The sequence below is a fragment of the Lissotriton helveticus genome, chromosome 8 (assembly GCF_964261635.1).
Source record: "Lissotriton helveticus chromosome 8, aLisHel1.1, whole genome shotgun sequence".
Classification (NCBI taxonomy): domain Eukaryota; kingdom Metazoa; phylum Chordata; class Amphibia; order Caudata; family Salamandridae; genus Lissotriton; species Lissotriton helveticus.
This window is the reverse complement of record NC_136069.1, coordinates 470,091,782-470,119,678: the sequence shown is the minus strand read 5'-3', so window position 1 is coordinate 470,119,678 and position 27,897 is coordinate 470,091,782. Positions and strand designations below refer to the sequence as shown.

At 45.4% G+C, this 27,897-nt stretch overlaps 1 protein-coding gene across 2 annotated transcripts in view; it reads right to left on the bottom strand.

Moving 5' to 3' along the window:
- TRIM13 (tripartite motif containing 13) overlaps nt 1-27,897 on the bottom strand; it is a 197,406-nt gene that overhangs the window by 66,516 nt on the left and 102,993 nt on the right. The window contains exon 1 of one of the 2 annotated variants that reach the window (XM_078657372.1): nt 11,605-12,019. The exons of the other annotated variant lie outside the window; for it this stretch is intronic. Coding sequence (XP_078513498.1) covers nt 11,605-11,610 — 6 coding nt within the window. The 5' untranslated portion in view covers nt 11,611-12,019. Of the gene's footprint in view, nt 1-11,604; nt 12,020-27,897 lie in introns of those variants that run through there. 2 annotated transcript variants of the gene reach the window in all.

The following is a 27,897-nucleotide window of genomic DNA, read 5'->3' as shown; positions in this document are numbered from 1 at the left end:
GAGGGTACAGTATGTATGTTTAGTAGTTATGGATAATAGTAACTCTTGCAACATAGCACACAGCCATTCTGCCATTCTAGTAGGTGAGGATAACCTCTCCCAACTGCAACTCAGAGCCAGCACAGATTGGGTATAGTCACTTCTGGATATGGTAACCCCTGATCATTACTTACAACCTTTACAGGGATGGAATAATTGCTTCTTGTGAAGTGTTGTTCCTGGGCATATCTTGTAGCCACTTCAGAACATAGACATAGTGACCTCTATGCTTACACTTACAGCCTCCATGCAGAGTGAGGATAGTTGCTCCTGGATATAGCTTGTAGCCTCTCTACACGGTGGAAATAGCAATTTTTTACTTACATATCCTGCAGCAATCCTAGTAGGCAAGGATAACCTCTCCTGAGTATATGTCTTAGCCAATACAGGGCAGGGACTATTACTTTTAGAATCAATCATTTTTATTGTGTGGTAGTAAGTACACAGCTTAGCTGCCTACATCAGGGTGCAGGCAAAGCGGAAACTGCATAGGAATACACAGCGTTCAGGTCTACATCCCAGAAGGCGACCTCGCAGATAATTCAAGCCTTAGTTAAGTTTTAGTGCACCCAGCGAAGATACCACTTTTATGAGAAATCACCAAAACAAAAAAACAACCCCACCCCCCGACCCACCCTCCACCCTCCCTCCACATCAGTTTGAGACCTACCTAATCGACTGCACGACAGTCGCCGATAACAGTAGTCAATTATCTAGAAATCTTATCTGTAGATGCACCGGGTGGTTCTAACGAATAAGCTGTAAAATTTGCTAATATTTCGGGCACATTACTTCTCTCATATCTTTGGTAATAATCCGTAAGTAAGGGGCCCATAATTTCGCAAATTTGTTCCTCTCTACACTAAGAGATAGGTGGTCCATAGCTAAAAGTTGCCAGAGTCGGTGGACCCAGTCTCGAGGTTCAGGGACTATCAAAGACCCCCAATGAGCTAAGAGCACCTGACGGGCTGCAAGCAATGCCATAGTGATCTGTCTGCCCCTTAGTGACTTCAGCGGGAAGATCCTAGGGGTGAGGAAGACCCAGTAGTGTATGTTCAGGAACCCGTGGCAATGTAATCTGAAATGCTGCATCAATTTCATCAATGATTGCTGACCAATATCGCACCAGTTTCGGGCAATGCCAAATCAAGTGAACTAGGGTACCAGTTAGACCACACCCCCGCCAGCAGAGGTCTGTCTTGGACCTGTCCCAACAGTGAACGCGCTCTGGAGTATAATACCAGTAAGTAACCACTTTATATGCGGATTCCTCTCCTGCTGTGCTGGAAGCAGTGTGATGTAATCAATACAAAATGTTGTCCCACTCTTTATGCGATCAGGGCCTCCCCAGCTCTGTCTCCCATCTTACTAACGCTTTTGTACAGTGTCTCTTCGGAAGTGTAGTGATCATGGCGTAAAGTTCAGATATGAGTTTGCGATCATCTTTTTTACAAACCAGCCACTTTTCGAAGGATGTAAGGTGAGGGACATTAGGGCAAAGTTCTTGGGCCGTGTAACCCAATGTGCGGATTGTGAGTAGTGGAAGGCAGCTGAAGGTGGTAGATCATAGTCTTTACGCAACTGGGTAAAAGGGATCAAGCCCTCAACATCAAAAAGGGAACCCACTCTCTTACAACCTTCTTCCCTTCATCGATGGAAGACCGGGGACGAAAACCCTAGCTTAAAGTTGGGATTATCTACGATAGGGGACATAGGAGAAGGAAATGTGGTCCAACCCTTCAGGCCAGCTAGCCGGTCCCACACCTTAAGAGTCGAGAAGGTAACCGGCGAGGAGTACAGCACCCAAGATCTTTGCTTGCCACAGTTCTCGCCATATGTTCCGTCCAGCCACTGATTGGTCCTTACAGTTCCAATGTTTGCTGGATAAGGGCCTGTTCCATTCAGCAATGTAGCGAAGGCATATCGCTTGGTAATAAGCGCCCACCAACGGTAAGCCTAGCCCCCCCCTGTGTTTTTGAGGAAGCAATGTGCGCAAGCGTGAGGCGCTGTTTCTTGTTCTCCCATAGAAACTTATTAAGTAGTCCTTGCAATTTCCGAAGCGCACCCGGCGGTGGGGTCAATGATAGCATTTGGAAGATGTAAAGGATGTGTGGGAGCACTGTCATCTTCACCGCCGCCATCCTCCCATACCACGCTAACTTGAAACGCGACCAGGCAGCTAACGCCTTGGTCGTTTGCTCCATCAGCATGGTGTCATTGAGGGAGACCGTTTTAGCGATGGTCGAGGTTAGGCGAATACGCAGTAAGTGATGTCCGTGGGCGCCTAGAGGAATGCAAAGTCTTGCTGCAGGTCCAGAACCTCATTCTCTGTAATCCAGATATTGAGAATCTGCGACTTTGCGAAGTTAACCTTGAACCCTGCAATGTTCCCAAAAGCAGTAAAATCCCTAGTCAGGGACTGCAACGTAAACCGGGGTGGAGTGTGCGAAAGGATGACATCATCGGCATACATACTAATTTTATGTGTGTCAGCTCCAAATTTGAGACCCACAATGTCAGGATTTGACCGAATTCGCTGGGCAAATGGCTCCATGTAGAGCGCAAATAAAAGTGGGGATAAAGGACAGCCCTGACGCGTTCCCCGGGCAAGAGGGCCCATTTACATCCATTGACCCACACCGCAGCTGTAGGGGAGGATAAAGTTATCCCCGAATCCGTTTGCATGCATCACCGCAAACAAGTACTCCCAGTCAACACGATCAAAGGCTTTTTCCGCGTCGATCGAGAGTAGGACTGCCTGTGTAGGCAAGCGATGTGCAAGGTCAATGAGATGCAGTAGTCGTTTAGAGTTATCCCCCTCTTCCCGAGTCGGTATAAAACCCGATTGGTCGGGGTCTGCGATATCATCCATAAGGGGGTTAAGGCGTGAAGCTAAAACACTCGCAAACAATTTTGCATCAATATTAAGGAGCGAGATTGGTCGGTATGACCCGCAATCTTTGGGCTCATTCCTGGGTTTCAGGTTAATGGAAATTGCCGCCTCAGACATTGTAGGCGTCACTTCCCCGGTATCCAGGAAGGAGTTAAAAAGCAGCGTTAAAAAAGGAGCCAGCTCCACATAAGATGTTTTATAAAACACGGCCAGGGAGCCATCCGGACCTGGTGACTTAGCTACCTTTAACCTCGAAATCGCCGATATGACCTCTTCTATGCAAATGGCTGAATCTAAGTTATCAGCTGAAGATTTAAGAAAGGGAGAAATATCACAGGAGTCCAAATATGCCCCTGGGTCGTGCAGAAGGGTGTCTCCCTTAGCATAAGAGGTGTTGATAAAAATTACGAAAGGAATCGACAATAAGGGCATCTGTGGTGTGTTCCACCCCTTCTGGTCTCGTATGGAACGGATTGCAGACATCTGCGCTTGTGCTCGTAATCTGTGTGCTTTGAAAGAACAAAGGTCCTTAGCTTATCAGAATCAAATTTTACAAATGAAAATATAGGCCATATTAGGAAACTATATTTGTCCTCTGTCCAGCCGGACAGGGTATTTATTTTAACAATTTTGGAACAGATACTTAGATAGTTTTTGGCACAGTCATGTACCACATTCATGAGAAGACAAAACAAACAATAAAAGGGAAGGTTTTCAGGCAAAGAAAGAGCAAGTGCTGGCCACTTTAGAGTCAAATTTCAAATTAACGTGTATGCCAGAAAACACAACAAACAGCAAGAATGTAACACAATGGTTAGGCTGTGAGCGTGCTACAGAAAGTCGACGTTTCGATCCCTTAAAAAGCTCTAGTTACATGGGATCCTCATCAGGACACAAATATGAAAACATTTGCCTGCCAGTCGTTATTAAACACCCGCCTGTTTGAGGAAAGAGATAGAGAGAAAAGAGGGAAGAAAGACAAGGCCAATGGCCAAATTATAAGTGCAACTCCAACAACGTAAACTATCCAATTGCTATGTACATTTTCTTTTTTCTCGAAATCGACTTAACGTGGTCTATTTGTGAAGCAATTGAAATTCTGTGACTTCGAAGAGACGGTTACGTACGTGCATGGTGATTGAGCAGTGATTCTATCGTGACAAAATATAACAGAGGCCAGGGGCTTATGTGAATCAGGGGGGCAAGAGCATTCCTCATATTGAGAATTGGCGACCCCTTCGAGGTTTCGAGAGCAAACATGCTGTGAACAAAGTAATATTTTGTTCAATGTAATATTTAAACTACCGGGGGTTTGGGGATTACAGCTTACCCCAGTGTTGGGCTCCTTAGATCCTGGGCAAACCATTAGCCTCAGTCGATCGTTGTGGAATCATGAGGAGTATTGGGCAATTTTCTATGGAAATAAATTAAATAATAAGTTTTTCCATACAATTGATGATTGTTCCCTTTGACTAGTGAATTATCAGCAAGGGTTGCACGGGGGGCGGTGAGGCCGGGCGTCGGCGTTTACCTGATTATGACGCTGTGCATATGGTCGTCAAGGGGTTATGTCATCAGTTTGGTCATCGGGGTTATTTCTGGAAGGCGAGAATAGGCGGGAATTAAACTCTACGTGGGGATGCTTTAAGGGACTGGTTCGAGGGACAGACAAAAATTGCACTGTTTACCTGATACGTATTGATATGTCCAGACCGAGGTTGGCTGCCCGGTTCAGGGTACGGGTTCAGGGTTGATTCTGGGAAAGGAGGATAAGTAATAAGGACGGGTCAATTTACCGGTCGCAAGGGTGTGGGGATTATACTAAGGATACATTGTGGGAGTTCTTACCTGTAAGAGTGCGATGACTCGAGTTACAGATGGGGTTCGTCGGGCGGGGGAACAGTGTCCTCTCCGTGTCTGCCGGTTGTGCAGTCCGATGGGAGTGAGGCTGCACTGTGATTGTTAAGGCCGGTCTATGAACATAGAAGACGGCGATCCGTGGCGACCATCTTGGGACGGGTCTGTTTGAGTGAGCCATGGAGGCGGCAGTTTCAAAATAAAACCGGGAGGAGGTAGCACCAAGGGGGCCATTATTGAATGATAAGAAATCATCCATGTAAGCAAAATAAGGAGGGTATTTGGGCTCAGATGATATACAATGTGAGTTCACCCTCCTTATTTTGCTTACATGGATGATTTCTTATCATTCAATAATGGCCCCCTTGGTGCTACCTCCTCCCGGTTTTATTTTGAAACTGCCGCCTCCATGGCTCACTCAAACAGACCCGTCCCAAGATGGCCGCCACGGATCGCCGTCTTCTATGTTCATAGACCGGCCTTAACAATCACAGTGCAGCCTCACTCCCATCGGACTGCACAACCGGCAGACACGGAGAGGACACTGTTCCCCCGCCCGACGAACCCCATCTGTAACTCGAGTCATCGCACTCTTACAGGTAAGAACTCCCACAATGTATCCTTAGTATAATCCCCACACCCTTGCGACCGGTAAATTGACCCGTCCTTATTACTTATCCTCCTTTCCCAGAATCAACCCTGAACCCGTACCCTGAACCGGGCAGCCAACCTCGGTCTGGACATATCAATACGTATCAGGTAAACAGTGCAATTTTTGTCTGTCCCTCGAACCAGTCCCTTAAAGCATCCCCACGTAGAGTTTAATTCCCGCCTATTCTCGCCTTCCAGAAATAACCCTGATGACCAAACTGATGACATAACCCCTTGACGACCATATGCACAGCGTCATAATCAGGTAAACGCCGACGCCCGGCCTCACCGCCCCCCGTGCAACCCTTGCTGATAATTCACTAGTCAAAGGGAACAATCATCAATTGTATGGAAAAACTTATTATTTAATTTATTTCCATAGAAAATTGCCCAATACTCCTCATGATTCCACAACGATCGACTGAGGCTAATGGTTTGCCCAGGATCTAAGGAGCCCAACACTGGGGTAAGCTGTAATCCCCAAACCCCCGGTAGTTTAAATATTACATTGAACAAAATATTACTTTGTTCACAGCATGTTTGCTCTCGAAACCTCGAAGGGGTCACCAATTCTCAATATGAGGAATGCTCTTGCCCCCCTGATTCACATAAGCCCCTGGCCTCTGTTATATTTTGTCACGATAGAATCACTGCTCAATCACCATGCACGTACGTAACCGTCTCTTCGAAGTCACAGAATTTCAATTGCTTCACAAATAGACCACGTTAAGTCGATTTCGAGAAAAAAGAAAATGTACATAGCAATTGGATAGTTTACGTTGTTGGAGTTGCACTTATAATTTGGCCATTGGCCTTGTCTTTCTTCCCTCTTTTCTCTCTATCTCTTTCCTCAAACAGGCGGGTGTTTAATAACGACTGGCAGGCAAATGTTTTCATATTTGTGTCCTGATGATGATCCCATGTAACTAGAGCTTTTTAAGGGATCGAAACGTCGACTTTCTGTAGCACGCTCACAGCCTAACCATTGTGTTACATTCTTGCTGTTTGTTGTGTTTTCTGGCATACACGTTAATTTGAAATTTGACTCTAAAGTGGCCAGCACTTGCTCTTTCTTTGCCTGAAAACCTTCCCTTTTATTGTTTGTTTTGTCTTCTCCTGAATGTGGTACAGGACTGTGCCAAAAACTATCTAAGTATCTGTTCCAAAATTGTTAAAATAAATACCCTGTCCGGCTGGACAGAGGACAAATATAGTTTCCTAATATGGCCTATATTTTCATTTGTAAAATTTGATTCTGATAAGCTAAGGACCTTTGTTCTTTCAAAACATAAACTACCCACGGTCCTCAGCCAACTGTTCGGGTTCCCTTGTTAAAATAATAAACGTAATCTGTGTGCTAGCATCTTCCCACACTTGTCCCCACTTGTTCCCACTGAGATAGAATTTGTCCTGCAGACACAAGAGAGCATGCTCAGCCCTACCTAGGTCCAGATAATTCAGCATGCGCAGCTGGGTTTCCAATTCCCTCCAAACCCTCGGAGCTCCCGTCCGCTTATGAACTGCCTCCAGATCTTCCACCTCCTTTTCTAATTCCACTTGCCTCTCTCTGCGCAGGATCGCATATGAAGCTGCAGCCACGATGAATTCACCCCGCACCACCAACTTCAAAGCATCCCACACCGCCGCGAGGGGTGTACCCCCCTGGTCGTTCTCAGAGAAGTAATGTACTATATTATCTCGGATCCGCTGGGTGACCTCTTCAGAGTGGAGAAGGGATTCGCGGAGTCTCCAACCCGGCGGGGCTGAGCGCGAGCACCGTGCTGGCAGCAGCACCAAAATGAGGGCATGGTCTGAGAGGGAGTGGGGGGTGATATCCGCGCGTGCAAGTTGGGGAGAAGAGATGAGGAGGCTAAAAAGTGATCAAGACGCGCATATGTTTTGTGCACCGCTGAGAAGTAGGTATAATTGCGCTTATTAGGATGCTGTATACACCACACATCGCACAACCCACAGGCAACCAGCCATTGTTTCCCGACCTGCAACAGCGCCCTGTTTGATGTGACCTCTGCCCCGATCTATCCAGATCTGGATCCACTACAACATTTAAGTCCCCCCCACCAAAAGTGCTGTACGACACACTGCTGTACGCCACACACTGCTGCACGCCACACACTGCTGCACGCCTCACACTGCTGCACGCCTCACACTGCTGCACGCCTCACACTGCTGCACGCCTCACACTGCTGCATGCTGCACACTGCTGCGCGCCACACACTGCTGCACGCCTCACACTGCTGCACGCCTCACAAGCTTAAAACATTGAGAGAACATTAGAACCAGTTGTTGTTGAATGGTTGCACAGATTGATGCTGTGGTGGTGCTGAGTGATGCTGTGGTGATGGGATAGATAGAGTGAGTGCGATAGATAGATAGAGGGGGGCGATAGATAGAGGGAGGGCGATAGATAGATAGATAGATAGATAGATAGATAGATAGATAGATAGATAGATAGATAGATAGATAGATAGATAGATAGATATACAGACAGAGAGGCAAGACAGACAAGACAGATCAGACAGATAAGATAGACAGATAGAGTAAGGGCGATAGATAGATAGAGTGAGGGCTTGTAGATAGTTAGATAAGATAGATAGATGGTTTGTGTGGGGGTTGTGTGTGGGGGTTGTGTGTGTGGGGCGTTGTGTGTGTGGGGCATTGTGTGTGTGGGGCGTTGTGTATAGATAGATAGATAGATAGATATACAGACAGAGAGGCAAGACAGACAAGACAGATCAGACAGATAAGATAGACAGATAGAGTAAGGGCGATAGATAGATAGAGTGAGGGCTTGTAGATAGTTAGATAAGATAGATAGATGGTTTGTGTGGGGGTTGTGTGTGGGGGTTGTGTGTGTGGGGCATTGTGTGTGTGGGGCGTTGTGTGTGTGGGGCGTTGTGTGTGTGGGGCGTTGTGTGTGTGGGGCGTTGTGTGTGTGGGGCGTTGTGTGTGTGGGGCGTTGTGTGTGTGGGGCGTTGTGTGTGTGGGGCGTTGTGTGTGTGGGGCGTTGTGTGTGTGGGGCGTTGTGTGTGTGGGGCGTTGTGTGTGTGGGGCGTTGTGTGTGTGGGGCGTTGTGTGTGTGGGGGTGCTGTGTGTGGGGGGTTGTGTGTGTGGGGTTGTATGTGTGGGGGGGTTGTGTGTGTGGGGGGGTTGTGTATGTGTGGGGGGGTTGTGTATGTGTGGGGGGGTTGTGTATGTGTGGGGGGTTATGTGTGCTAGATGAAAAAACAAACTTGCACTACCAGAGAGCAATGGGTGTTACAAGATAACCAGAGATCAGATGACAATACCAAACGTCTACAGACATTGGGCAGAACACGGGTTTTGTCGTTTCAATGTGGTAGAAAAACTGCTAGGATTATTACCTAATGTATTGGTCCTTAAAGTGTCGACCTGGGAAGCATAAAAGACTGAAGTGGCCCTATCGAGATTCGAACTTGTGACCTATAGTTCACAAGCAGGTGTCAGCCCTCACTGCTTAAACTACTGATCCACCGTGCTAAAAAAAACAACAAACAAAATCGAATGCTTTAAATGGTAAAAAAAAAGCGAGCAAATGGGAGAGGTGCAGAGACAGAAGAAGACATAAAAACCATAACAACACAAGAAACATCGGGAAAAGGAGTAAAGAAACTTAAGGGAGAGCAGCCTAAGAAAAGAACGGAGAGACGAGAACAGACATTTATTGTTTTTCACAGTTTTATATTGCGTATTGGTGGACTTTACAGGTGCACTAGTTACATTAAACCCAGGGATATTGAGTCATTTGCCCAGAATCAAAGGATGCGGCGCCTATGCCGGAACTTGGAGCTGGTTTCCCTGTTGCAAAGTCGGCAGCTTTGCTTGTAACTCACACCCTCTACTCCCGGGATAACAAATGCCGAGGTAAGTCAAGGGTGGTGGATGCATGCACAGAGCAGGCGAAAGGGGCTACGGTGGCGATAGAGAACATATGGGCAGGAAGGAGATACAGAGGGGGTAAAACGAGGAAGAGGAAAGAGTTGCTATGGGTAAGTGAGAGAGAAGAGGAGGTGATGCATAGAGAGCAAAAGGCATATTTTAAATGAAGGGCGAGGTGCAGAGAAGAAAAAAAGGAGGAAGAGAAAAATCTGGAGATTAGTAAAGAGTACAGAGAGGAGAGAGTAGTAGACCTGAAAAGAAGAGAGGTGTGGAAGGAAAGAGGACACAGAAGGTGGGGAGAGGTGCAATTTAGAGAGAGAGGGAGAAACAACAAAAGAAAATAGGAGTCAGGAAGATGGACAACAGAACGAAGAGAAGAAAAGAGAGGAGATGTGTAGGCACGATGGAGTGAGACGAAGAAAGAGGATGTCGGGAAGAAAAGAGAAGGTTTAATGAAGCTGGAGACTGCGGAGCTGGGGAAGCCCCCCAACTACGTCCTGTATTACCTGGCTATGCGGACAGAGGTGACAGCGCCCCTATCCCACATCTCTATGCCGAGGAAGCCTCACCTGAGTCCGCCGCTCCTGCCTTCATGAGGGCCTCTCTTTCCCCGCTCAGGTGCTGCGACGGGTCTCTTCAGCACCCCTCTCACACACCCCAAAGCCACGCAGCGGCGTTCAAAGAAAACCCAAATAAGTAAAGTGACTCCTGGTAGTGTCAGGGTCGAGTCTCTCCGGAAGGTGGGACGCGAAACCGGCGCATGGCATCCGGAAAGGAGTTTACTCTGCACAGCACGACGACTGCCTCCTCAGCACTGCGGATGCCACAGCCCGGGCACAGAGATGCCAAGTGAAAGCCCAGGGGAGGGAGGTGCACGGGACGGGGCCTACGTGTAGGGCGGGGAGGGTAAACCTCCTGTCCCCGCCCAAGAAAAGCAAGAGCAGCGGCAGAAAGTGAGATAACAAGCTGCGGTGGGGGCAGGAGCGTGCCACCAGGTATGAGACTCCTGGCCCGTTATTGCAGAGTGTGCAGTACCGGCAACAGTGTTGGGTGAACTCACGGCCCGCGAGTGAAGAGCGGCGGTGAGCGGAGACACCTTGCTCGGTGTGTGGCCAGGGAGCAGGCAGCGGCGTGGGGCGAGATTGAGAGACATGAAGTGTGGCTACGGTCGGGGAGCCGGATTAAAGCACAGGACCGGCAGCAGCGGAGGTGAAGCTCGCTGTCTACTGAAGTGCTGAGTAGCCAGCAGAATCAACCCATAAACCCACCCAGCACCTACCGAATTACCCGCTGAGGGCCCCGCCTAAATGAAACATGACGAAGAGTGCATTTGCAGCGCGCGTGCGCATTAAGAAAATGAAAGTGAAACTTTAGAAGCAAGCGCGAATAATGAAACTTTAGAAGCAAGGGCGTCTTCAAAAGCGCGTCCACAGACCACAGTCTGCTCGTGCACCACTTGGAAGGCAAGTCAATCACAATAAGTCTCGCTGGCGACAGCACTTTCGCGCTGCAACGCCAGGCGAGACCTAAAAACAATCGGGCCAGCGTTCGCACAGTAGAAGCATACAGAGACACATATCCAAAGAGCACAAATGACAACACACGGAGCAGACACTGAGTGCACGAAGACCATTGCCTGGTTACACTGAAAAAGTGAATTTGCCGTAGCCTGATGTCTGTCCGTTGGCGACGTTACACTCAGACCAAAAAGTTTAACACTTCAAGACAATGTGCTTTCCTCTAATGCATACAACATATGCATACACTGACGTTTTATACAAAATCCCCAGATATGTGACATAAAAATCCAATTATAATCGACTGAACGGGGAGGAACACTGGTTACCCGGAGAAGCATCACTCTGACCGGTCGCACCTACACAAACGGAGAATACTGTAGCCACTGCACCCAATTAAGAAGGAGACCAATTCCGAATTCTACAATTAGGCAAATCGTGTATCCTTTTTTTCTTTGTTCTTCGGTGCAAACCGTGCAATTAAAAACAGCGCGATGATGATTGTAATGATTTTCAATGTTTCCCCTTTCTTGTGTTAATTAGCATATCCGCGGCTGGGAGCTCACGTGAGACTGCAAAACCCACCCCATCCCAATCTCCGGTTTTGTTGAGCATGCTTTCCGGGACTTCCTCAGGCCTATCCGCGTTTGATGCCAGGCGGTGCAGTCAGTCAGCGGCTAAGGGGCAGCCCTCGGCGGCCGGGATAATTCGGTGTTGCTCGGCTCTTACCGTCATTCGGAGAGGAGATCCCCGGCGCCGCCCCTCTTCTGACTCTCCTCAGAGTAGGGCCGAGAGCTGTGGAAGGGGATCATTCCGGGGCTGTCATGGCGGAGGGATACGTTGTCGCACTCTCGCACTCCTTAGGGAATCCAGCTCTCGATCCTCGGCCAACGCAAGCAATCCTGGAAAAGAAATCGATATGGAAAACTGGCAAGCGCCGCTCCACCCCTGCTACGTCTCCCACAGCTGCGGATGCCCCTCCCAGGGCTGCACCACAGCCTGTGCCAAACGACATTCACGAGGACTGCATGCACATTGCACCCTGCAGGAAGTGATAGTCTGACACTGCAGAACCAGAAAGCATGCGTTTTCTTTTCAAATATTGTTCATTGCGTTTAGCGGCGCATAAAGAATAAGCATTTGCAAAGCCAACCCGTAAGTTTTCAGTTTTGAATAGTTACGAAAGCATTATTTATTTATGCATTTTTATATAGCGCAGACTTTACCCGAAGGCGTCAGAGCGCTTCACAATAGGAACACAAATGATACATGATGAGAACATTACACAGGAACTGATTACAAAAGTAGACGTTACGTTACATAAGGTAAAAGTGACAATTGTGAGCAAATAAAACACATGAGGTAGTAAAAATTGTGAGCAACCAAAAATACATGAGGTAGTAAAGAGTGCACAAGAGGAAAAAGTGACAAGTGTGCAGGATATAAGAGAAAACAAAGTATAGTTTGAGGTATAATACTGCAATATGAGCTAGACACTCAGGCACAGGAAACAAGCGTTACGTAGGCAAAGGTGGCACTTGTGCAGGTATCAAAGGCAAAAACATGTGAGAGGTAGCAAACCGTGTGTTACAAGGGCCAAGTGGTGTGTGCATGTTACAAAAGGGTACCAAACACAAGTACAAGGGAAATACTCCATAAAGAAAGTCAGGCATTCCAACCACAAGAACACACTGGGAAAGCACTTCCAAGGTGAGTAGGTTTTTCAGTAGTGGGAGGTCTTCCTTCAAATAACAAAGAGGACGTGAATTACTTTTGGAGGTGACTGGAGGAGGAGAACTTTGAGGTCCCTTTTGAAGGCCTGGGAGGAGGCGGTGGTCCGGAGCTGAGGCGGTAAGGAGTTCCAGATTCTCACTGCGTTGCCTGAAAAGGATTGGGCCATCGTTCTTTCCTTCTTGAAAGTGGGAGGTTCAAGCAGAAGGTTCTCTGCATTGCGTGAAGGTCTAGAGCCTCCAGAGAGTTTCAGTTTATTCGCCAGGTAGCGAGGAGAGGAGTACAAGGCTTTGTGGGTGATACAGGCGGTCTTGTAGATAGCTCTAGCCTCGAGGGGAAGCCAGCGGAGGGTGGATAACATCGGTGTGATGTGATCGCTTCTTTTGGCCCCATAAATGAACCGAGCTGCAGAATGGAAAACAGACTTAAGTGGGGATAGGTGAGATTTGGGGAGGCCAGTAAGAAGAGAATTGCAGTAGTCCAGTCTGGAGAGGACCAGCGATTGCACCAAGGTTATAAGGCCCTGCTCCGGGAAGAAGCGACGGATTCCCCAAAGAAGGCGCAGTTGGTATCGAGCAGATTTTGCAATGGAATTGATGTGGGGAGTTAGATTGAGTTTTTTGTCTAGTATGACACCAAGGGATTTTGCGCTGTCGACAATGATGGGTTTGTTGTTCAGCAGATTCATCTGATCCATCCATGATTGAACCGGAGGAGGAGAGAGTGAGGAGGAGAAGAGGATGAATTCAGTTTTGGAGCGATTCAGGATCAGTTGGTGAGTTGACATCCAGTTTTGAATGGAGTCGAGAGTAGAACTTAGGATGGAGAGATCGTGAGTGGAGGCACCCTTGAGGTAGAGTTGAGTGTCGTCTGCATAGAGGTGATAGTGAATCCCGGATTTGCTTAGGAGATTTCCCAGTGGTTCTAAATAGAGATTGAACAATGTGGGTGCAAGTATAGAGCCTTGGGGAACACCTTGACCTACCGCCACAGGAGAAGAAAGACTGTTCGCTATTTTGATCATTTGAGATCTGTCCGGGAGGAACGATGCAAACCATTTAAGCACAGTGCCCTCCATGCCCATTCTCTGTTGAAGAATATTGAGGAGGGTATTGTGATTGACAGTGTCAAAGGCTGCAGACAGGTCAAGGAGAATTAGAAGACAGGACCCCCCTGAATCGAGTATCCTCAGCGCGTCATCAACCACTTGCAGTAGGGCTGTTTCAGTGCTGTAGTTTTGGATGAATCCTGATTGACAGTTGTCAAGAAGATCATTGTCCTTGATATGACGATAGAGTTGTTTTGCTACACATCTTTCTGTGATCTTCGCAAGAAAGGGAAGGTTAGTGATGGGGCGGAAGTTGTTGAGGTCATTTGCATCAGCTGTGTGTTTTTTAAGCAGTGGGGTGACCTGCCCAGTTTTGAAGGAGACAGGAAGGGAGCCTTGCCAGAGGGAGAGGTTGATCAGAGTGGTCCAATAGGAAAGGGAATGGGTATAGAAGTCAATGGCAATGGCACTTGGGATAGGGTCAAGAGAATGGTTGGAGGGCTTTGTTTCGCGTATGCACTTGAGAAGGGCATCCTCAGATATGGGGTCAAAGCTCTGCCAAATGGCTAGGGATTTGGGCTCCTCTGGAGGGGTAGGATGAGCGACCTGATCCACAAGTGATTTCACTTTTTCATCGAAGAAAATAGCGAAATCCGCTGCTCTCTTAGTAGAATCCTCCACCTTGGAGGTTGGGGGAGGGCAGCTAGGACTCTTGATGAGATCGAAACGTTTTTTGGGTCTATTTTTTGCAGAGTCAAGGAGGGTTTTGAAGTGCGCCGCTTTCTCAAGGAAGATGTGTTTGTGGTACTTGGATCTTGCTGAGCGAAGCATGTCCACATTCAAAGCATTGTAAAAGATTGCTGCAATGAAGAACAAAACAAAATAAATTGCGTTGTGTACGTCTGAGAGATAACGTCTGAGAGATGAAGCATTCAATTTGCGATGATTCAGCGTATTTCTGATATGTATAATAGTCTAGTCCTATACAAACATTCATCAGAGGGGGCGGGGAGGGGCGTATGATAACCAAACAGTAAGTAGTGCGGGATGATGTGGAAATAATAATCAGGGCCACTGGAATTATACGGCCGCTGCGTTTTTCAAATAATTATGGATTTGCCACATAGGTTTTTTTTTTAGGTTTACATAGCGCGAACTCGACCCGAGGGTATCAGAGTGCTTTACCTGAGCACCAGTTGCGTTACAGACTGACACATTCATTTTGATCTGCACGGGGAGATTTAGGGCCAGATGTAGGTAAATGCATGTTTGCGATTCCTTAATAGCGATTTTTAGAGAATCGCTATTAAGGAATTGCAAAATGACATGTAGGTAGGAATCGCAATATTTTTTGCGACTCCTTAATATTCCTTAATTGTGAATCGCAAATTGCGATTCGCAATTAAGGAATACCTTCCCATTCATTCCTATGGGCCATGCCCATAGGAATTGCTCCCACAATTTGCGAGTCACCAAGAGGCACTCGCAAATTGCGGGTGCAATTTCAAGGGTGCCAGGGTTCCAAAAGAACACCCTGTTGCACCCATGGAATGTGAATGTGTGCACATGTGGCGCACATACATGCCCTAAGGCAGAGGTCTTCAATCTGTGGGGCGCGACCCCCAGGGGGGTCGTGGAGTCCTGGGAAGGGGGTCGCAGATTCTGTTGGAGCGTGCAGCAGTTCCTGGCGTCAGGCTGATTGAGGCCGGGTGATCACGGCGGAGGCCTAATTCACGCCTCATTAACAAGTAAAGGTCTTCTGAAGACCTGTGAAGTACTCGGGTGTGCCTTTCTGTGTGTCCCGAAGCTGTTTCAGCCGGGCTCACTTACACGTGCTGGGGAGTGGGGGGGGGGGGGGTCTGGGGGAGGAGGCTGTAGCCCTTTGAGTTCAATCAATGGACTTAGCTGTGGGGTTTATTTTTATTTTTAACGTTTTATATAGCGCTAGCTTAACCCGTAGGTATCAGAGCGCTTTACAAACACACATAGCAAACAGCAGAAGGACATTACAGTCATTGGTTCAAGTCCCACGAGCCCTCACACCTGGCGCCTGTGCAGGAGAAATGTGCCTAAGACTGTTCTTCACGGTGAGGTGTTTATACAGCCTGTCTGCTCCCCCCATCTCCCCCCCCCCCAAGCAGGGAAGCACAGAGATGCCCTCCCATGAGAGAGGAAGAAGAAGGAAGAAGACGCAGAGAGATACTGACCCCACCCCCATGAGAGAGGCACAGAAAAGGTGGGTGGATGAAGGATGAATGTATGTGTAGATGGAAGGATGAAGGGTGGGCGGATGGATGGATGGATGGAAGGAAGGATGAAGGATGGATGGGTGGATGTAAGGATGAATAGATGGATGTGTGAAAAGGTGGGTGGATGAATGATGAGTGGATGGAAGTAAAGATGAAAGGGTGGATGGATGGATGAAGGATGAATGGATGGATGTGTGAAAAGGTGGGTGGATGAATGATGAGTGGATGGATGTAAAGATGAAAGGGTGGATGGATGGATGAAGGATGGATGGATGTGTGAAAAGGTGGGTGGATGGATGGATGAAAGGGTGGATGGATGAAGGATGTATGTATGGATGGATGGACAAAAGGGTAGATGGATGAAGGATGTATGGATGGATTCAAGGTTGCATGGATGAATGATGGATGAAAGGGTGGGTGGATGGATGAAGGATGGATGGATGAAAGGGTGGATGGATGAAGGATGTATGGATGGATGGAAGGACAAAAAGGTAGATGGATGAAGGATGGATGTATGGATAGATAAAAAGGTTGCATGGATGAATGATGGATGGATGAAAGGGTGGCTGGATGAAGGATGGATGTATGGATGGATGTGTGAAAAGGTGGGGGATGAATGATGGGTGGATGGATGGATGGATGGATGAAAGGGTAGGTGGATGGATGAAGGATGGATGGATGAAAGGGTGGATGGATGAAAGGGTGGATGGATGAAGGATGTATGTATGGATGGAAGGACAAAAAGGTAGATGGATGAAGGATGGATGTATGGGTGGATAAAAGGTTGCATGGATGAATGATGGATGCATGGATGGATGTGTGAAAAGGTGGGGGGATGAATGATGGGTGGATGGATGGATGAAAGGGTGGGTGGATGAAGGATGTATGTATGGATGAAAGGGTGGAAGGATGTATGGATGGAATAATGAAAGGGTGGATGGATGAAGGATGGATAGGTGAAATGGTGGATGGATGTATGGATGGAAGGATGAAAGGGTGGATGGATGAAGGATGGATGTATGGATGGATGGGTAAAAGGTTGCATGGATGAATGATGGATGAATGTGTGAAAAGGTGGGTGGATGAATAGATGGGTGGATAGGTAAAGGATGGACGTATGGATGGAAGGATGAAAGGGTGGATGAAGGATGGATGTATGGATGGATGGGTAAAAGGTTGCATGGATGAAGGATGGATGGATGTGTGAAAGTGTGGGTGGATGAATGATGGATGGATGGATGGATGTGTGAAAGTGTGGGTGGATGAATGATGGATGGATGTGATGAGGTCTAACAGGCGCATTTATGGTTGTCGATAGTTGTTGATGATGAGGAGTACCAGTTTCTAGAATCTTTTGTCGTAAGGGGGTCCTTACGCCTAAAAAGGTTTTACAAGGGGGTCTCGGCATCAAAAAGTTTGAAGACCTCTGCCCTAAGGGCATGAGTGGCACTTAAAAAAAAAAATGCTTTTTTAAAGGAAATCGCTAATTACCACCAACTTGAAGTTGGTGGTAATTAGCGATTCCTTAAGGCTAAAGTGTGCTTTCTTTTGTGCTACTTACATTGCATTTAAGGAATTGCAATTTGCGATTCCTTAAATGCAAGAGCACAATAAGGAATCACAATTTTGCGATTCCTTATTTTGGTAATAGGTTTCCACTTACCAACATTGCCCGCTGCCAAATAGCGATGATAGCGGTACAAAAGGGGGTGGTGATGGACAGAGCATCTGAGCCAATCAAACACTCACACCCAGTCAAAAGATATGGGTTTGATCCATCACCGTTCTTTAGCCCACTCTGCCACCCCAGTTCAGACATGGCTATATGCAAATCAGTCTGACCCTGTGCCTCATGGGAACAGTCCAGCCCGAACTGCCAAGCCATGTCTTCCCTGGACCGGAAACAAGCTTCCGAGGACCGGTTTCTGGCATTCCAGCCGTCTTCAGCCCGGCTTGCTTGAGTCCAGTGGCAAAGTGAGCAAGGGACTCACGTCTGAGCATACCCTGCCACACTTATGGCGGCCAAAGCGGTACAAAAGGGTGGTGATGGACAGAGCATCTGAGCCAATCAAACACTCACACCCAGTCAAAAGATCTGGGTTTGATCCATCACCGTTCTTTAGCCCACTCTGCCACCCCAGTTCAGACATGGCTATATGCAAATCAGTCTGCCCCTGTGCCTCATGGGAACAGTCTAGCCTGAACTGCCAAGCCATGTCTTCCCTGGACAGGAAACAAGCTTCCGAGGACCGGTTTCTGGCATTCCAGCCGTCTTCAGCCCGGCTTGCTTGAATCCAGTGGCAAAGTGAGCAAGGGACTCACGTCTGAGCATACCCTGCCACACTTAGGTGGCCAAAGTGGTACAAAAGGGGGTGGTGATGGACAGAGCATCTGAGCCAATCAAACACTCACACCCAGTCAAAAGATCTGGGTTTGATCCATCACCGTTCTTTAGCCCACTCTGCCACCCCAGTTCAGACATGGCTATATGCAAATCAGTCTGACCCTGTGCCTCATGGGAACAGTCCAGCCCGAACTGGCAAGCCATGTGTTCCCTGTCAGCGTTAGCGCTCGCTATTTGGCCACCTACATCTGGCCCCTAGTGATTTGCCCAGTATCAGAGGATGTTCATCGTCCCAGCCGAGGCTCTAACCCAGGTCCCCATTTGGCGCTGTGTGGTCTGCTCTGAGGGTAGTGCTCCATAGTGAAGAACACAGCATGGGTCCTAGGTCTTCAGTCTGCAGCATCGGTATGGAGTTTCTGTACACTGCAGCCAGGGAATCGTGTGCACAAAAATATAAGAAGCATAAGACTTTTTTGTTTCAATAACCGAGACAGTGTCGACTAGTCCACACTGCCAACAGCATTGCCCTCATAGCCTCAAATAACCTTGCACTTGATGGGTTTCGCAACCCGTGTGCCTTCCCCTCTTTGTCAATAGCAATTCAGTGAAGGCAAAAGAGCATAGAAGTAAACTGGCGACAACTAAAGAGTGACCACGACCTGAAGCCAGTTGTCACCACAAAAGCTGTCCGAACAGGTTTCAAAATGTGGCTCCAACCATCCTTCCACTTGAAATACTCTCTGCCTTCTCGTCACCTACATCACAATGGAAAACAGCAATTCTTCTCCACCTCTCAGATAAAGAAGTGTACAAACTACATCTGACTCAACCCAACAATGGCCAAAATGCCGCACTCACTGGGCAACTTCCAACACAGCTGAACAATCACTAAAAATGGTTGATCCTTTGGCAGGCAAATCAAGGCCCCACTTCTTCAAGGCCTGGCCAACATGAGGAAACTGGCAGACCCTGATATGGAAATAAAGGCTCAAATATTCCAGGCCTTTCATTTATCAAAGCTTCAGAGACAAATATTGTGAGAAGTGAAAACACTGTGCCAACGCTTGGATGTTCCAGCTAACACTCTGAGGCATGTGCATCTCATATGGAGCAAAACCATAAATAGCCCAACTGTTAGTATGGACTCTGGGTGGATAAGTGTGACAACAGGCTTCCCTCCCAACCAGAGGACCCATATTGCAAGATTTCTGCATGATTTATATTTGCAAGCAGTAACACCAAGTAAATATATTTTTATATCCTTAGCATGCAGAATGTGTGCAGCTAAAATAGTACAACAGGAGTGATATCAGGGAGTTAGATCCTTGGTCCTGAAGAAGAGCCATGGGGTACGGCTTGAAACATGATGACCTTTTATGAAGGCAATCACAGTATTACCTATACTTCCTCCTTTTTAACCATACCAACCAGAGACCTGAATAAATAGCACTTTACTTACTAGGCAGGTATTTTTATTCTCACATTCCACATTAGACCCTCTTTCCAATTTTTTTCATAATTTTTACATCATTTAATACACATCAATAAGTGCTCCCACGTAACACGTAAGTCACAGCACACTTCGTTCCACAGCGGAACGGGATGGACTCGATGATGAAGCATGCCATCAAGAGGTAATCCTGGTGGGTGAGGGTTATATAAGAAAACCTAGTGTTTTCTTTATTCTTGTGGAGGGTTAGTCCATACTAACAGTTGGGCTCTTTTTGGTTTCGATACATTTGGGAGGAGGACGAGCCCTTCTGATTTGGTCTCTTCTTTCTCCCTTTTTTGTTTGAAAGGAATCTCATATGGAGGTCTCAATTATAATCTACCCTTTTATGACTTACCCAGTCAGATCAGTAAACGAACAAATCATCACTATACCCAAACTCTCACTCAGGAAACCTAATAAAACCTGTGGATACAGTTGCAACCCAAACCACGTTACTCCACTTGGCCAGCTACAGAAAAGACGTGTTAGGTGTGTGGAAAAGCAAATAACTTCAGCAATGTATGTATATGTTCTGTTTCCAGCAAGTAAACATAATGTAAATGAACACCAATTCCCCAAAAGACTGTCAAGCAACAGGGAAGCAGACCACAAACATCTTGAAAGGAAGACTCAGAAGCTGATAAAGATGCAGAAACATAGCAATTTCCTTTGATTCTCTACCCAGGAGGCACTAGTGGATGGATAAAACAAAACTAGAGTGTGAACTAATTCTACCTGGAAATTAGGTTGTCAGCCTTCTAGACATGTGCTGCAATGTGTGTGATGGCCTGAAAAGACCACATACGTCTTCAACCTCTCCCGACAGTGATGACTACACGCACAAAGGTGTATGCCTAAGGCAGTACATCACCACTTGATTTTGCAGGCCCCCTTTTCATAAAGCCTCTTACCTCAGCCACTCCATTGCGACTTAATTCTTTGTATCCAACACAGACAGCATTCCACCTATCCTGTGTAAGCAAGATCCGGACTATTGGGCAGCAGCACTATTGCCTATTTACAAACAGATTTTAGAAGTGGAAATAATACCAAACTCGTGGAAGGGGTAAATAATCTCTCCAATTTATAATAAAGGCATCAAAATCCGAGCAAAAAACGACAGGCTCATTGCCTTAATACACAACTAGGCCAAATACTATGCTGGCCTTTTACTGTACGAGCTTACCGACTGGGCTGCCGAAAAGGCAGTAATCCCTATTAACCAAACAGGCTTTTGTAAACTCACTGGAACAACAACAAACATATTTGCCTTATCTCTTCTAATAGATGCTGCCAAAACTGCAAACCAGGCACTTTTCGCCTGCTTCATCAATTATTCATTTGCCTTTGATAACATCAATAGGAATAAATTATGTAACAAGTTATCGAAAAGAAAAATTCCATCGACTCTACTGTCTCAGCTGATTCTACTCCACACTGACATGTGGGTTCATATTAAGCTGGTGACTGTCTGTCGAGAAAAGTTCAGACAACCAAGGGCCTCAAACAAGGTTGTGTCCTGGCCCTGACTCTATTTAACCTCTTTATGTCTGATCTCAAACCCGAGTTAATAACGGAAACTCTCATGCTCCTAAATTAGGAGGGTTTAACCTCACACTTACTTTATGCCGATAACATCGCCCTGAACAGTCGCACGCCGATTGGCCTACAACATCTGATTGACACAACGTACAGCTATTCGGTTACAAATGGATTAAGCATAAACTTTGATAAAATAAAGGTGATTGGAATAAATTTGAAGAGGACCACACACAGAGACTGCTGGCTACTAGGAGGAGCCCTATTGGAAACCGTTGAAGAATACAAGTACCTGGGTGTAATAGTGGACAGCAAAGGCACGTTTCAGCAACAGAAAGAAGCAATAACAAGGGGAGGCAATGCAACGGTAGTAGCCCTAAAAAAGCTCAAACTCAAAACGGTGGGACCATGTCTCACCCCTTTGCAACAGGTGATCCAAGCTAAACTAATAGCCACCATCACCTACAGAAGTAAATGTTTACAAGGAGGCGACGCATGGATCTTGGATTGCACAGTAGCCAGGGCTATGAGAATCATATTCACTCTTCCTAAATCCACATCCCCGGCACAAATAAGACTGGTATTCGGTCTATGAAATCAACAAATAGAGCGGAAGGGCGCCTATGTCAAATGCTGGCACAAAATAAAGGGAGCGGATCTGGCGACTCTGAACACCCACCTCTGGAATGAGCTTGAATCAAAAAAAGGCAGTGCGGCAATGACCTACCTACAAAATTCAGTAGACAGCTTGGCACTACGAAACCTCTGTGGGAGCGCTGGATCACATAAAACATTCAAAGAACTGGTAAGCAAAACAGTAAAAATTATATCACTAGTGGAGGACAAAGCGGCGCTAAAGAAAAGGGCACATGGCTGGTTTACACCAGAGTTACACCAGAGGCTTGCCTCCACCCTACTTAGGCACCGGTTTCAAACAGACATCAAAAGAGAAATACCTTCATCTATGGCTGGGCATTCTTCCATCATTGTTTCATCTGCCCCTGTGGAAACGCGTACAAACAACAACTAACTGCAGATTATGCAGAGATTTAAAAGAGGATATGATACATCTGGCTCGGGCCCGGCCTATATCACCTCTAGGTTTGCTTTCTACACTCCTAGCCGTCCTCTTCGTCAGCTTTGCAAGGACGGCTGGTGATTCCGAAATATCGGAGAGCACGCCTGGGGGGGCAGTCCTTTACGTTTAAGACTGCCACTCTTTGGAACGCTCTGCCTGTAGATCTGCGGCACATCAGGGAATTGTCCACCTTCAAAAAGCGGCTAAAAACTCATTTGTTTAAACAACTTGTTTAGCCCCTGCTGTTTGCCTCCTCTGTTACCACTGCCCCACGCGCCAGGACACTCTTGAGTAGCAGTGCGCGCAATAAATCCCGTTATAACATAACATCTACTATGCATATGCAGGAAATTAGATAAAGAAAGGAGATGCATATTAAAACCTGCTTTGAAAAAAATGGGAATAAGATCATGCAGGCAGGCATTAAGGCATGCTTTGAAGATGGGATCTCCAACTAGCCTGTTGCCTGGTCCAATTTTAAGACAAGGCAGAAAAAATGCTAAACTCCAACTAGCAGACAACTGGTTGGGCCACCTTTTGATGTAGTTAAGACTTATTTACCTTAATATCAGCGCCCAACAGAATCAGTATCCTACTCGTCTCAGCTACCTGGAGCTATGTAGTGCCCAAATTGGTCGTATACGTTGAAAAATGGCAGGATTACCCTTAACTCCACAATACAAAACTCTTAACATTTTTAAATTATCCTTTTTTAAGAGATTGCTTGTAAAACCTGAGACTTATGGGACAGTATATGTTGCCACATAAATAAGAACTTGAAATTTGTATAACATATTTATCACTATCTTATCAAAGCGTATTTTAAAAATATTGTTTTATTACATGAAATAATTTGATATGATGTTTTATAGTTGCAATGGTTTTAAGTAATCACGCAATAAAGCTTGACCTTGATTCCTGGTCAGTGGAAGTACATCTGATAGCTTTCACGTTCTTTTGGAAGAATACAGTGTAGGACATGTGCTTGAAGACTTTCAACAGAATTATCTGCCTAAAAAAAAGCATCAAATTACGTATTGACTTTTCAATTCAGCCGATAGCTCTAATACACATACAGTTACCTTTCCATGTAAAAGATACAGTTACCTTTCCATGTAAAAGAGGTAGAGAGAGAACCTAACAAACTCGAAGCAGTAGGAATGATAAAAAAAGTAGAAGCGCCACGCCACCCACATGGTTATGAACGATAGTAGTTGTCCACAAACCAAAATAGTTTACAGAAATAAGGTTTTGTGTGGACATGTGAAAGCAAAACACAGCCATAAAGAGGGAACACCATATCACCTTGACATTTGATGATCTAATAAAGTAAGTGAACAGAGCTAAGTGTTCTTAAAAGTTGGTCTTAAGGCTAAATATAACCAGCCACAAATACACAAGGCATCCAAATACATTTCCACATTTCTCATCCTCCGAAGATTCAAACTCCTGAACTTCAGGATATTAAGCATCAGTGAGGTGTTTTAAAACTGCATATGAGAAGCGCTCTCAGGAATTCATGGAGTACTAAATGTCAGTGAGGGCATTTTAGTCTAAGCCACCACAATTGTGCAACATCATGATTGCCTCACAACACTGTTAGAAAACCTTTGAGTCTGAACTGACATTATACTGTATCAAGTGTGAAATCTGCAAATCTGATATTACATTTTCACCTCTTCAGGGGTTGGACTTGATCCAAAGAAGTTTTGATATATAAAAGCAGCACCATCAAACATCTGAAGTTCTTAGTTTTTTTTTAGATATGTTGGGCCATTCCGGCGTTACTAACAAAGTCAATGCATGAACTACTTAAGTGAGACCCCACATGGGTCTGGTCAGATGAACAATACAATCTGCTTTTAAAAAACAAAGGATGTGTTGTCAGCTAAAACAATGATAGATTCTATGACCCCACCAACCTAAACTGAGCTATCAGTGAATGCTAGCTCCACCTGGCTAGTAGCTGTTCTCTTTCAGCAATAAAAAGGCTCCTATGACCTACACCAGTGAAGCGCTAACTGAAACTGAGCACATTTAAAAGGGCGCCATATATATCCTGTGGAGAACACATAATTTTTGCATACATGTGTACTGAAATCATTTACATTTGTGCTCTGATCACAGGTCATTTGGATGAGAATGCAGTAGACTATTCTTCATGTCACCTCTGGAAAGTTGCACGGGATAGAGGTTGCACTGGCTACACAAACTTAAGAGTATGTTCATATTGTGATCTGTGACTCAAAAGCTTGTCTGCTGATGGTCAAGAAATAGCAGCTGCACTCTGACTGTGGCAAAAGGAACCACTCTGAACAATGACTGGTGGTCTGTGCTAAGGACACAATCATGCCGCACCCCAGAGGCCATGAAAAATATACAAGTACTTTTTAATGTACGGATGAACTTTCTGTAACTGCAGAGAAGTTCCTGTTGGGAGATAGTTACACAGTCCTATCTAATTCGCTCATTCATTGAATGTTGAAGGGGACGCATGTTGGACACCAAGTGGTTGTGAAAACCAATATGCACCTCTAGCCGGTCTGGTTCTGTAAGCTTGACCTGCAGATTCAGACTCTGGTAGGTAGCTGTTTGTCATTCCAAGCTACAACACTGTCAGAACCACCTGCCGGTCATCTCTGAAGAAATATCATCAGCCCCCGGTCATATCTGATGCTAACATTGTCAGCTTGAAAAATTGAACTAGGGCACACCGCCCTAGACAGAGTCTGCACTACCCTAATACACCCCTCCCGGAGTGTGTCTAATTTGGTGCGATACTTTACAATCCCGTGGTGGGTAAATGTAATCTCTAAATCAATCTAAACAATCATCTTTAAACCAAATCAAAAGCAAGAAATGTAAATTCCATCCAGCGTACTTCGATGCCTAATATATGTAGCCTATTGTCTCTATGCGTCCCTTGTAGTTTTTGCGCAGCAACCAAATCGATAGGGTCTGTTCGGCCTTTCGATTAAAAACACACGCGTATTGGAAATGCGCGTATTCTAATCCCACGTTGTGTATATATAAACACGCGAATCCAACGTTGTGTCAAAATTTCAAATAAATCGGTGAAGAACTTTCGGAGATTTAAGATTTTGAACAAAGGAACATTTACATTTTTATGTGTCTGTTCAGGCTTTCGATTAAAAACACACGCATATTCGACACGCGCATATTGGAATCCAACGTTGTGTATATAAAAACACCCCCCAAATTCGAATCCAACGTTGTGTCAAAATTTCAAAGCAATCGGTGAAGAACTTTCAGAGATTTGCGATTTTGAACAATCGAACATTTACATTTTTATTTATAGATACAACAAAGTACTAAAAGTGATCACTGTTGGTGTGCTGACCCTGAAGTGGTTCTACCTGACCACTGATTCTGAAAGAACAATTTAACTAGGGCACACTGCCCTAGACAGAGTCTGCACTACCCTAATACACCCCTCCCGGAGTGTGTCTAATTTGGTGCGATACTTTACAATCCCGTGGTGGGTAAATGTAATCTCTAAATCAATCTAAACAATCATCTTTAAACCAAATCAAAAGCAAGAAATGTAAATTCCATCCAGCGTACTTCGATGCTTCTTTTTATTCAAAAGCACAATTCATTGAAGATCATGAATTCCATACGTTGTTACAAACTCGCAAATGATAATTCCCAATGCATTTCGGGTGTATCATGCACCCTTCTTCAGGGTAAATCTACAGCAAACATATAACATAAATTAACATCGCCATTCATGAACATTATGTCTCTTATTATCCGGGAAAATTCACATGATTGAAAAACATGCCGAAGAATGATATCCTAAAAGAAATATACATAAGGTGTATCTAAAGACATAAAAACATTGATCAAATTCCATATCAGGTTTAGTGGGTAAATCTTAGTGAATGAATGTGGATCCACAAGTGAAAGAAGAGGAAAAACTGCCTCCCTATTATTCTTTGTAAGCCCGAGAAACAACCAGTGCTTTCGTGAGAGTGAACTCAAAAAACATGCATAACCTCGGAAAAAAACAAACCAAACCATATCTATAAAAGTACCTCATCAATGTAGACTGTGGCTCATGCTTTTTGTTCAGCCTCATGTACTACATAGATATTCTGTAACACAAGGAAGTAATGAGAAGAAGTCTCACTATCATCAGATGGCTAGACGAAAATCGCCCTAACAGTGCCTGTCTGCACATCTCACCTGTCGTTAAACGGATGAAACCGTGTACTGCTGGAGCCTTAACCAATCCCACTCCTGCTTCTAAAGAACAGATGTGCCCAATGTTTACTGCTGCAAAATGTAAAAAACAAATTGTAATGCTGCCTGCACCTCTTATCCCTGTAACCAGTGTCAACTACATGCATCATTCTCACCTGATCAATATGACCCTCGACGAACCGCAAACGTTATAAGAAGTTAATTCAAAGTTCCAAACTTGTCTGTAATCAAGAAATGAATATGTGTGAATACCATCAGTATTAGTTCAAAGCCCGGCCCCCCTCGACTATGGTGACCCCGTAGACTCACTGGTTTGTAAACTCGCTTGAATTTCAGGAAAAAGGTACTTCCATGCCAGCTCCAGCGATAAGCTCACACCTGTACTCCACACGTTGCAGTACTTATCCCAACTCTACAATCGAGTTCGCGTGTGACGTCCAGAGATGCTGGACACAAACGTAGGACTTGCGCACCCAGAGACGAACGTGCATGCGCGGCGGACATATTGAGTGTATATCGTGATGTTAGTAAACTATGCTTGCTAGACAGGTGTTAATCATGCAAAATAGTACGAGTGTCAGTGAAATAAAGATTCCATCTTCGAGTTCAAATGTGAATCACAAATCCAGTCACTTGTGGATTCTATCAGTACAACTGTGAATATTTACAAATGTTAATCACTAGAAAATGAAGTCTATACTACGATTGATTGTTCAAGCGGATGAATATTCGATCAGTTGAAGACATGTGAGATTTGATATGAACATCAACATAAATTCAAAGTGTGGAGACATTTGCAATTCAGATATTGCAGGTCATATACCAATAAATACGAACGTCTCTTTTACGGTGATTTTCAATGTATTAGAAGCCACGTGTTTGTGGAAACCGTACATGTTCATTGATACATAGTGCAAAACAGATGTACAGTGTTTAGTATGTATGAAAACAACCGAAAATCAGATGATTCTACTCCTTTAACGAAGGATGCTACACCTCCTATACTTGACCCTAATGACAATAGATCAATAAATTCACAAAATATAATTAGCATATTATCTACAATAACATACACTCTAATCTGTATTAACATGAAAACATGCTATGGACATTATGTGATTTGTTTGCACGCCTCCATTACTCATATTCAATATGTAAACAGCAAAGTGGAATGCGCTGATGGAGTACGTGCTAGTACATTGTGAAATTGTGATGGGGGTACAAAAATTAATACTCCATATGCCGTACATGTCCACACAAAAAGAAAGTACTTGATGTGAAATCAATCGGGGTTAACTACCATTGTGACTTAAC